This window comes from Haplochromis burtoni, unplaced genomic scaffold (genome assembly GCF_018398535.1).
Source record: "Haplochromis burtoni strain Fernald_Lab_line unplaced genomic scaffold, NCSU_Asbu1 Contig_312, whole genome shotgun sequence".
Taxonomy (NCBI): domain Eukaryota; kingdom Metazoa; phylum Chordata; class Actinopteri; order Cichliformes; family Cichlidae; genus Haplochromis; species Haplochromis burtoni.
In genome coordinates, this window is record NW_024582673.1 from 431,729 (window position 1) to 443,277 (window position 11,549).

General features: G+C 44.8%; 1 protein-coding gene across 20 annotated transcripts in view; it reads right to left on the reverse strand.

The window, feature by feature from the left end:
• The window catches only part of nfixb (nuclear factor I/Xb), a 147,789-nt gene that overhangs the window by 87,056 nt on the left and 49,184 nt on the right, over positions 1–11,549 (reverse strand). For 18 of the 20 annotated variants that reach the window (XM_042228213.1, XM_042228212.1, XM_005941787.3 and 15 more), the window contains one exon: positions 9,302–9,833. In XM_042228213.1, the coding sequence (XP_042084147.1) occupies positions 9,302–9,833 (532 nt within the window). The other 2 variants (XM_005941792.3, XM_014339888.2) reach the window with 2 other exon arrangements.

Sequence of the window (11,549 nt, forward strand, 5' to 3'; positions counted from 1 at the left end):
CACACACACACACACACACACACACACACACACACACACACTCTCCATTGGAATAGATAGGCAAACAACACCTAAAAGCACACTTCACACACTCGGCTCCTTTGCAGTTGAAGAGAGCCACTGGGGATAAAGGTTTGATCTTTTAACATTTAAATCAGTCGGCATCGAAAACACAAGAGCAGCCAATTCACACGCAGTGGGTGTATTACTGTAAAATACACAGGGGTGCAGCTCTAATGATGAGCGTGAGGAACGAGACCTACGGAAATCCTTGTTAAGAGATCGGTTTACAGTCACAACACTGAGACTAGGTTCAGGTGTAAATGAGACAGGTTTGGTTAGTTTTAGGGGGAAAATGTAAAAATATGCTGAAAGCCAAACTCTGTCAGCTTAGAAGGAACTAGCAGAGAACCGCATGTCTTCCAAGCATCGATTGACTGGTTGAACTAAAGCCAACTAAACCAGAAACGACGACAGAAAATCACTCCTCTTGATAGGATGGAGTGGAAGGCTTACGGTGGACGCGGGGATTTATTAGCATGAAGACATACAGACAAATGTTTGTTTTCTCCACACAGCCCTGTTTTCTGATTCTCTAATAACCACTTGCATGATTTATGAGTTCACTAATTTCCAGGGTTTAACGTCTGATTAAAAGAACTTTGTTTTCATATGCTTTACATTAATAACTGGTATCAAAAGGATTTTTAATCATATTTGAACAAACCTCTCAAGAACCAGATAAGTTTATTTGGATTTTGTCCTATTATTTATTCATTTATTTAGAATTTTCCGTCTATTTGATAATGATCTTCAGAACGCCTAAAGAACTGAGAGAAGGACAGATTTGATTTTCTGGTTAATATTTTGGCACTAAGGGCAGCGGGGTCAGTGATATCCCAAACAAAAAGAACATAAGGCCAAAGTCAGCAGCACACAGGGGTTAGAGCCGCTTTGTTTGCCTGCAGGCAAGTCTTTTATATCACAGGCTCCCCTGCTTTCACAATGAAATTATATCACAGCTGCCATCTCAAAAGGTACTTATAGCTTCTCAGAGGATAAAAAGCCCCCTGGACTGAACTAAGCCTAGCAAAATGTGTGAATAACATTAAGGGAAAAATCTGCTCTAAAATTACTGTGACATTATTATATGTCTCACTTGGCTCATGTCCAGTGACAAGTGTTTAAAATAAAAATAGTAAATTATAACACCAAGAAAATCTAATATTCCTCCGTTTCCTCTTAGGAAAACAAATGAGTCATTTTGAATCTAAGACTCTGACTAACATTGCTGCTGCACGGGTTAGTGTCCCTGCTCAGCTGCATATATATATTTATATATGTGCTTATTAATTTACATGAGTGCTGGGGATGCCCTCTATAGAGTGAAAGTGATCTGAGTGGATTCCTCTGGCAGAGCACTGCGCTCTGGTTGCCCACACTGTAGGCTGAAGCGCCACAGAAACAGCCCAGCACTGCATGGCCACTCAACGTGCCAACCAGGCCAGTCGCTGACACTCCTTGGATATCACCCAGGAAAGGTACACTGAGAGGAAAAAAGGAAGCTTTGTGGCCATGGCAACTCTATTCATCTACCTTTCTGGACAGCTATCCAATGCAAAGGTGCCGTGAGGCCGTTTGGAGCGCGACAGTTACGCTGGCTTTGTTAGGTATCCGCGATGTAAAATGTATGAAGCTCAAATATGATACCGGACATGTGTTTTCTTGATAATAAAAATCCAAACAAACAATTGAATTTGAATTACTCCTTTCCCACTAATCTTCTCCATATTTTATTGCTCACCAGGGAGAGCGAGAAGAAATTGTGTTGTTTTCCTATCTTTTATGAAATTTATGCATCGAAGCTGCCAATAAGAATTCAAATGAGTCTGAAATTATAGACGAGAGAGTGCTGAGCGCTGACAGTTGACGAGTATAATGAGAATGTTGCCATCCAAAAGTGATGTCTGTGAAATGGAGCTGGCCGTCTATATGAAAAGCAAACAGACGGAGAAAGTGAGCGAACACGTCAGGTGATTTTTGTAATTCTTCTTTTTCCCCCTTTGAGCGGAGCCCCAGAGCGGGAAAAAGCTCTGCCCCGGAGAGAGTTTCCAGAGCTGAATGAAGAAGGATGTTGAATACAAGACTGAGTCACATGAAGGCAGGCTGCCGGGGAAAGTCATCCACACTATTTATACTGCTTTAGCCTTCCCATAGTTTTGCACATCTGCAAGCCACTTTGGAACCCCATCTATCTGAATGTGAGTGATGCCCACTCTGTCCTCGCTGGGGGCCTTGCTAATTCTTTCCACCTTTAAATACAACCTTAACTCAGCTTCCTTTACCTTCAGCTAGACAGAGAATTCTGGACTCGCATGAAAGACTTAACTGCAGTCATTATTAAAGTAGCTACAAGCAAGAGTGCTATAGTTATTATGAACGTCAAATCCTATTCTGAGAGCAGTAGAGTGCTTGGAAGTGATGTGAGAGAAGGGGGGAAGGAAACACAGCTTCCTTTATTCTCTCTAACGGCTTGTTCAAAGTGTAAATCCCTCTCTTCACTCCTTTGTCCCTCTTCTGAGCACTGCATTTGCTGTTCAGTTGCTCCGAGACGTGGCAAGCTTATTTATTTATCCGTTCCCCATTAATTAAAACATTTGTAGTGACAAACGCGGAAGTAGTCACATTAGCGCCTAGTTTACACCCACTTTCCCCCGACTCTGGACCGAGACAGAGGAAGACGCAGGCGCTAATGGAGAAGAGACGCACAGGTGCACTTGTACGCAACAGACGTAAAAATAAATAAAAAGAAAATAACTTTAACATACGCTGCCAGGATTTCTGAACCCAGTGACAGCAACTTATTTAAATACAGACAGTTAATTAGACTGTAAGTCTGAAAAAAATGTAAGTATGGAAAAAAGCCAGAAAGACAAAAGTAAACATAATGCTGCAATAAAAGGAGTAGCTTACAGTCAGTAGCTCGTCCATACTGTGCTCAGCACTGGGAACGGCACCCCCCTCCCAACTCGACCCCCATATATTCACTCTGTTATTTCAGGGAACAAAAGACGGGCTCTCGAGGCCATGGGTGGATCCACGAAAGGAAGAAAGGAGTCCTGCTCCTGGTCCTGGCTGAATAGGAGGCTTTCACACTTAGAGAGGCCTGTTTACTCTCCCTCAATAATGGCTCTAATTTTCTGATCATTATTGAGTAATTCCATCCACCCCCATACCCAGCGTTTAATGCTCTCTCTCATCGCTCGCAGCAGCACGTTCTTGTCTCCATCCTCGGGCCCCGGGTCTGCATCCCGAAAGACGTACAACTGATTTCTTCAGTCAGCCCACAACCCTCACCTCCACTCTGCCTATGCAGATGTGTGCATACGCCAAAACACATTAAGAAGAAGAAAACAAGCAAACCAGGAAATATTCAGAATTGCTAATTTGCCAGTAACATTTTTCCTGACTGGTTCTCCGCTCTGATTGGAGAGGAGCTGTGCTTCATCCTCCATTTTGTTTTGGACCTGAATCCACAGAAGCACGCTGAGTAACAAAAAAAGAGCTGTGGAAAATATTTTTCACAAAAATAAAAGAACACGTCTGGTAACACGATAGCCATTTTATTCAACGCGCCGACATCCCAGCAAAACAAGACCCGAACGTTCTTGACGTTCGTCTTTTCTGACAGCCCGCTGTGAGAAAGCATCCACGGGAGCGGCGGTGGCTGGGGCGTAAGGGGACGTGCAGAGGGGAAGAAGTGTTAAGCGAAAACAAGGATACAGGGGGAAAATGTTAAAATGAGAGAGAAAGAAAAGGATCAGAAGGAGAGAAGTTGGCAGGGACTGTGTGTCGGTTTGAAAAGCTGGCACCTCCTAAACAGAGCTGCAGCTTTGGGTGCCAAATGCTGCCAACCAGCCCCACTAGCCTGAATATGTGCCCTCCCTCTCTCTTTGTTTTCAGCATGGCATTTTCCATTATCTTTATTCTACGCTTTTCTTTTTACTTTATATCAGCGCTCAATATCATCCTAACAGCAACCACTGACATTTATTACCATTAAATGGGAGAATAAATGAAGCAGGGGTGAAAATATTTATTAATCTCCACATTATTAGCGTTCATTTGTGGTTATTTAAGGGGATTTTGTTTGCGTATAATTGCTCATTTTTTACTTTTAAATGAAAGATGTGCGCACGGAGGAGACGGCGGATTCGCCGCTGTGTTCCGCTCCGGTTTTTTTTCCGTGTGGAAAGAGCTATCCCAATTACAGGGCAAGTCTCCGTGCATGTGCTCTGCTCCGCTGGACCGAGGCAACAAGGCGCGAGGCGGACCGATCAGAATCTGGCTGCTGGGAAATGGCCCAGAAAAAGACGCTCGCTTCGCTCTTTTCCGTCCTTTCTACACATCACTTCTCCGCTCCTCCTGCTCTTTGCCCCTCGGCTCAGGCGTTAGCAGCCAGAGCTCCTGTGCGGGGATACCTATGTTTTTAGCGGATGGACAGACTTCAAGCCTGGCGCCTGCACAGAGAAAAGAGAAGATCGGTCATGCAAATGCAAAACAGTGGAACTGAAGAGACTAAAAATAATACACGGAGGCGAAACATGGGGGGAGACGTCTAATTTGTGTTTGCTCTGTGGAGGAAAGCAAAGAAGCTGTGAAGTAAAAATAAAGCTCAATAAGCTGAATAGCCTTTTTATTTTTATTGCTTTTGTTTACTCTACTCATTAATCCATATTATTAAGTCATTTAATTTCTTGAGAAATAAATAAATTTCTGCTCGTTAAATCCAAAAAAGTGAGCTAAGCTGCTAAACAGACACCATGGCTTTTATTTATTAACCTTAATTACACCAATAATTAAAAACCACTGTACAGTGAAATTAGGAAATAAAGCTACTCTTTGTTGCACTTTCTGCTACAAGGAATTTTTCTATTCCCGAAGTTAAGACCCGACCTTCATTTCAAATTGCACATAATTCAATCATACACTCAGCCTTTTGTGTATCTTTTCCAGGATTATTCACTAAACTGGATAATTACAGTGAATATGAAGCAGGTTGGCCTGCTCCCAAGCCCATAGAGCAGCACGGCGGTCGGACCTATAGAACGGGGAGAGATGTGAGGGAGAACGGTTAAAGGAGGTCAGAGGATCGAGCATTAGCGCAACCGCCTCGGAAGCCCGATTGCACGGAGTAATCTGTTTACCAGCGATTCCTTACACTCCGCACACTCCCCTCTTCTTTTCACTTTTCCTCTCTGTGACACACGCACGCATTAAAAAAAAAAAAGCTGGAAAAACGAGGGGTTCTGAAAATAGGCCCGGACGCCACAGCGCACATTAAAGCGCGGCAGCGTCGCTGACGCTGTCCTGTCATGTCAGAGGGGCTTGCCGATGCTCAAACTTTATGGACGCATTATTTCAAATGACAACAAAGCGTAAGAAAGTTTCCGTTGAAAGCGTCGGAGCAGCAGTGTTTTTCACGCCACATGAATGCGGCTCCCTCGGCGCCGACACTCTCTGTTCCTCCGTCGGCCCGGGTTACGGAGCCGTGCCAGAACGCTGGAGCGCAATTCTGCGCTCCATCCAGAAATCTCTGTTCTGCACAACACGCAGATCCAAGAAAGAGAAGAGAGTATTTTTCCTGCTTTAACCATTGTACCTCCTCCTTCTCTTCTGCTTCTGCAAACACTCAGCAAACGGCAAACATAACACGACTGCTACTTCTGCTTTAATATTCCAGCGTATTGCCTCTATGGACCGAGCTTGTGTGTAATAAAACAAATCCCACTCTTTCCTGTTTGCTTTTTTTCTTTATTATGTAACTGCATCTGATAATTTTACCTCCTTTTTGAAGCTCAGGATATTGGGCGAAGCAGATAAGATGTGTTTGATGGATTTAGCATGACGTGGAGGCGTTAAGTCTCTCAGTCTGGCTGTCTGTCTCTTTGTTTGTCTCTATTAAAAGAGATTCTCTTGGTCATTTGTAATGTCGCGACGACGCACAAAGACACACTGATGGGTAAATGAATGTCTCGGATTTGTGTTTGCGCCATAGCAGCATGGAGATACGGCGTTGTCTGGCACGCGTAGTTGGCTTTCGGACCTGCCCCGGGCACCTCTCTGGTCTGTCTGTCTCCAGCACAGAGACCAGATATGGAGGCTGCACTTGCAGAAACATCTTTTTATCATAACAGCACAAGTAATGAAAGCCGTATGAGGCTGACCGGGCTCCAAAAATGACTAATGCTGGAACTGTGCAGCCTCGTCAGACGGACAAATATGGAACACGTCGCTCGAAAAAACATGACCTGAGCCGGGCGTCTCTAGGTGGAGGACGGCCCGCAGCGCCCAACTGGCGAGCCAGACTTTCCTTTTCGACAGACATGTGATCAAAGATGAGATCAGACCCACCACCCCACCTCTTCCTCATCCCCGATTTCCCTTGCTTCCTCCACATCCCTGAGCCATTACTGCTGCCATCGAATGCAGCACAATCAGTGAAAAGAAAATTAACCACTTTTGGGATCCGACTCTCGTTACTGCCTGACAATTATGTCATGCTCTGCGCTTGTGTGCAGGCAGGTACTTGTCAAAAAGAAAATGATCAGGCTCGTTTTGTGATTAGCGGGACCTTGCTCTTGAAGCTGTGGTGCAGTAGTGCAGATCAGAGTCCATCAGCTTTGATCTGTCCCTGCCCCGCCTGCGAGGGCCGAAGTCTATAATTGGACAAAAGCAGACACATACTGTACTGTAGGGAAGCAGAAACAGAGGGGGGGTGGGGGTTAGTGAGCGTGCGTGTGACTGTGTATGTGTGTGTCAATCACGCCGCATGAAAGCAGATCCACCCCCCCGCCTTACAGCTGGCGACAGTGACATCAGTGGGGACGAGAGAGCTGAAACACGACGGCGGGGACGAGCTGGGTGAGACGGCTGCGGTCCAATCATCGGGCCTAGCAACTGATAACTTCCGCAAGACACAGACACCCTGGGAAGGGGAGCTAAGAATAAAACTGTAACGCTGCCACCCCAAAGGTTAGAATGGAGCCACTGTCTGCCTGTCCTCTGGCTAACCCGCGCCAGCATGCTGGAACAACACAGCGACTTGCGCTTACAAAAGGTGGACGCTTTTTCATTTTAGTTACCGCGCACATTCTCTCCATTCTTGACCAGTTGTTAGTGCAAGGTGGCTGCACGGAAAAAGCAGCGCTGCTTCTCTCACATGCAGTAGTAAACCAAATACGAGCCACTTGGCCTTAAAAAAAAGATTAGAAAGAAAAGAAATCCCATAAAGATTTATGGAAAAATACTCACATGTGTACAAATAAGATGAAATACTAATGAAATGCACAAAGGCCAGAAAGGAGACGGGCTAGTGCATCGCATCGATGGGGGCGAGCGGCTGCTGGATTCTGGCACAGAGTTGTCAGGGAAAAAAACTCTAAGGAGCACCAGGCTGCGCTGGGAGCTAATCTGAGCCGCGGTTTGCCATGCCACATTGTGGAACAGGAAGGGGCGCTCACGGAGGCCCCGCAAAACTCAAGCAGAGTTACACACTGGGCTGAAAGGAGCCTGGCATGGGGGATTCTGTCACAGAGGAACGCTGCACCTCCCTGCCAAGGAGAAGAATTAAGGCCCTGTAACTGTATGCCAGTCTGTGGTAAGAGAGCCCGAGATAATAGGAAATGGCTGAAGAAGAGGAGAGTGACTGTGTGTGTGTGTGTGTGTGTGTGTGTGTGTGTGTGTGTGTGTGTGTGTGTGTGTGTGTGTGTGTGTGTGTGCAAACACCTGACAGAAACAGACAGCTACATCAAGTGACGACAACAAATAAAATATATAAAATAGACCAAATTATATATGAATGTGACTAAAACTGTAATCACAGCTAACAGTGGTAAAGCTGGGCTTCAATTATAAATACATTAGCCTAAATTATGCTATAAATCATCCAGCACATTCAGGCATCTACAGCAGGAGTGCTACTACTATTACTACTATATTCTAATAGAGACATTTTTAAACATTAGTGTGTTTAAAAGCACAATTTAAATTCACTTGTGTCAGGAAAATTAAGCTTCAGGTACATCAAATTCTCACTGCAGTAATTAAATGGAATTTAATTGAACAGAATATAATTTTCTTTGTTTTTAAATGTTTTTGTTTTTTGCAAAAGTAGTTACAACATATTTAATAATGTTATATCCAGATCAGCATTTGTTGCTATTTATTTTCCAAAGTGGATTTGCATTACTAAAATTACCTGAGAAATGAAATTAGGTTGAAATAACTACAGCTGTGAAGTGCAACAAAATGAGACATGCAAATATTATATTTCACAGCGTTGATCGCTGCCCTCACACGAGTACACATGTGGCTTTGTATACATGTTACACCAAAATATTTTTACCGCCTCTATTTCAACTTCAGCATCACAGCAGAAAACACGTGTGGATGTAAACGCGAAACGTCTCACTGCTGTAAACACAAACGTGTGTGTGACTGTGTGTGTGATCAGTTCGCTCAGAAGAACAACGCAAGGCGCAGCTTGGGTGTTTGATCGAGAGCTCCTGAGCGAGAGTCTGTCCACTTGAGTGTGTGTGTGTGCGTGTGTGTGTGTGTGTGTGTGTGTGTGTGTGTGGCGTTAGGCTGAGGCTGCAGACAGGCTGACTCTCTCTCTGCCTCCTAAACTACCTGGGACTGGGCCAGCTGTCACTGCGCTCTCCAGACCACCACACACACACACAAAAGAAACCCACAAATACACCACACTGCTACTGATACACAACAACCTCACAACACACATGGATTACAGACACATGACAAACTGCCTGTCGTGCGCGCACACGTGTGCACATGCGTGCACACACAGATAAACAGGTTTGCAGATGCTTTTGTTTACAGATGGCACTGAAAAACATGCACATTTGGATTTAGACAAATTTGCGCACAAATACTTGAACAAATGTACCAATGCAAACATATCTCTAGGTAAACACAGGTTTTAAGCCTGACTGTCAGATTCTCTGAATCTCTTTAAACCAGATAGAAACATTGAGAGGAAAACTTTTTTTAGGATTATACGCTGCAGACTTTAAATATCAAGACGTGGTCTTTATTTCCGTGCTGACTGGGTTTATCAAAGCCTGGCACTAGATCAGCTTGGTACATAGTGGAGGGCAGGGTCTAATCTGTGACTTACATGCCAAAGAGTGTGTGACAAAACACATGACCTGTGTGTATGTGTGTGTATAACAACCACATAAACGGTGGGAAAAACGGTTCTTCTACAGGTACCACATACCTGGTGTGTGGACAAAGTAGGCCAGGTAGAGATCCAGCTCCTTGACCGTCACCCCAATGTGGTGTGGCTGGACACACAGGCCGTGGTTGGAGCACTGGGGTGACTTGACCAGACGCTCGCCGTCCGTGCTCTCCAGGGGGCTGCCCTTAAACAGGATGACCATCACCAGGTCCAGCCTCCACACCTTGTCGGCCTGGCGGAGGCAGTCGATGCGGCGGATCTTGCCCTTCTGGTCGGGGTTGGACAGCACGCAGCAGGGGGGCTTCTTCCCCGTGATGGTGAGCACAAAGTCCTCGCGGAACTCAGGCCGGATGTCCTTGCGGAGCTTGGCCAGCAGGCGCGAGGCCCACTTCTGCTTGATCTCTGGCTTCTCCCCAAGCAGCTCATCCTTCACCGCGCGCTCCTCATCCTTGGTCATCCTCTTTTCGTGCTTCTTGAAGTACTTGCGTTTACGGGCCTGCAGGTTGAACCAGGTGTAGGAGAAGGCACGGACATGGGGGAGAAGGGCCTCAATGAAGGGATGAAATTCATCCTGATGAGAGAGAAAAAGATGCGGCGTTAGGAGGCTGTAGAAAATTTTTTTTTTTAAATGCCTTTTCTTTTTTTTTTAAGTTGTAAAATTAGAGGTTTTTAAAACTTTTAATGAAAATGCCAAAATGTTTAATAATACTAAACGTGTTGTTGGAATAATGAAAATTCTGATGATTATCAATTAATTTAAATTCAAATCAAAAAGCTATTCAAATAACTGCCATTAAAATGTTAAAATTATTTCTCATTTCCAACATTCAGACTCAAATAAAAATAAAGCATGCAGGAAAACCAGGAAAAAAATCATCCTTACAATAGCATGCAAAGGTATAACACAAAGCATTTCAAAAATAAAACGTTCAAGACAATAAAGAAAAGACGACAGTTCACGAATTCAGATGAAAAACTGAGCCAAGTTGCGCTCCCGCTTTTCCTGCTGTAAAAAGAGAAGTTATTCTGCTGTACCATAATACCTTCACTACATATCTCTGGGCAACAAAGCCCAGATCTCGCCACAGCGTTCCTGTGCCAGGGTTGCCACACACCGGTCGCTCACCACCGCCAAGCTTTGCCGCCACTAGACCACTGTTGAAATGTGCCGCTAAAAGATCAGCCATACCATTTCCTATCTGCGCTACCATGCAAAGGGAGCTCCAACCAGACTCACATTTCCACAACAAACTGAAAGCAGACAGAAATCACCACAGAAAACCACACTGCTAGAGGAAGACAGACGGCCTGGTAGTTACCATTTTGCACTCTCATCATAAATTTGGCACAGCGTTTAAAGTGAAAAAAAAATCTCCTGCACCAGTTTTTTTTTCTCTCTTTCCTCCCGCGCTCCCCAATGTAAAGCAAGCGCTGGTTTTGGCAGGGTGTGGAGAATTAGCAGATGAAAAAAAGAAAAGAAAAAAAAACTTGGTGTGGGTGGGGAGGGTTATAATTTTTAAAATTTGCAGAACACGCTGCTGAGCACAAACAGTGGGCTCAAGTTTAAAAACACACACACACCAAAAAAGATTTTAAGGGAGTCCTGCAGTAGGACGCTAGCCAGCAGTTCTTGAGACAAAAGCCAAAAATGACACAAAAAAGGACGGACAAAAAGTTGGAGCAAAACAAATAATAAACAGGTAAAAATGTAAATGTTAGAAAAAAATGACTAGAAAAAGACTTTAACAGCGAGAATAAATGTATTCGAAAAAAAGAACAAAAATTCAACAGTCCTTTGTGAGTTCCAAATTTTTTTTAAAAATCTCGGAGGAAAAAAAAAATCCTTGGCAAAATCTAATTGGTGGTGGTGTCTGTTCTGATCCCGGGCCCGGCACGAGCGCGCGCATGCACACACACTCTCTCGCAAACACACACACAGATGGGGGGGCCAGGGAGAGCAGAGCACAGAATAGGGAGGAAAAAAAACAGAGAGCCGAATCAATGTTGGATGAGCGCATACGACCGCTGGCAAAGCCGAGTGCTGCTTCTTTTTTCCCCTTTTCTCTCCAACTCTCTCTCTTTCTCTTTCTCGCTCGCCGTCTCTCGTCCTCTCCGCGTTCTTTCCCTAACCATTGCTTGAGCCTTTGCCAACACGAGTAGGGCCCACCTATTTGGCAACAAGATGCCTGTAGCCCAGCCAATGCGTTAGCTTCAAGAGCTGAAAGGGAGGGAAAAGAGAAAGAGGAGAGAGGGTGGGAAGGGGGGAGGGAGGGGAGGAGAAGGGAGG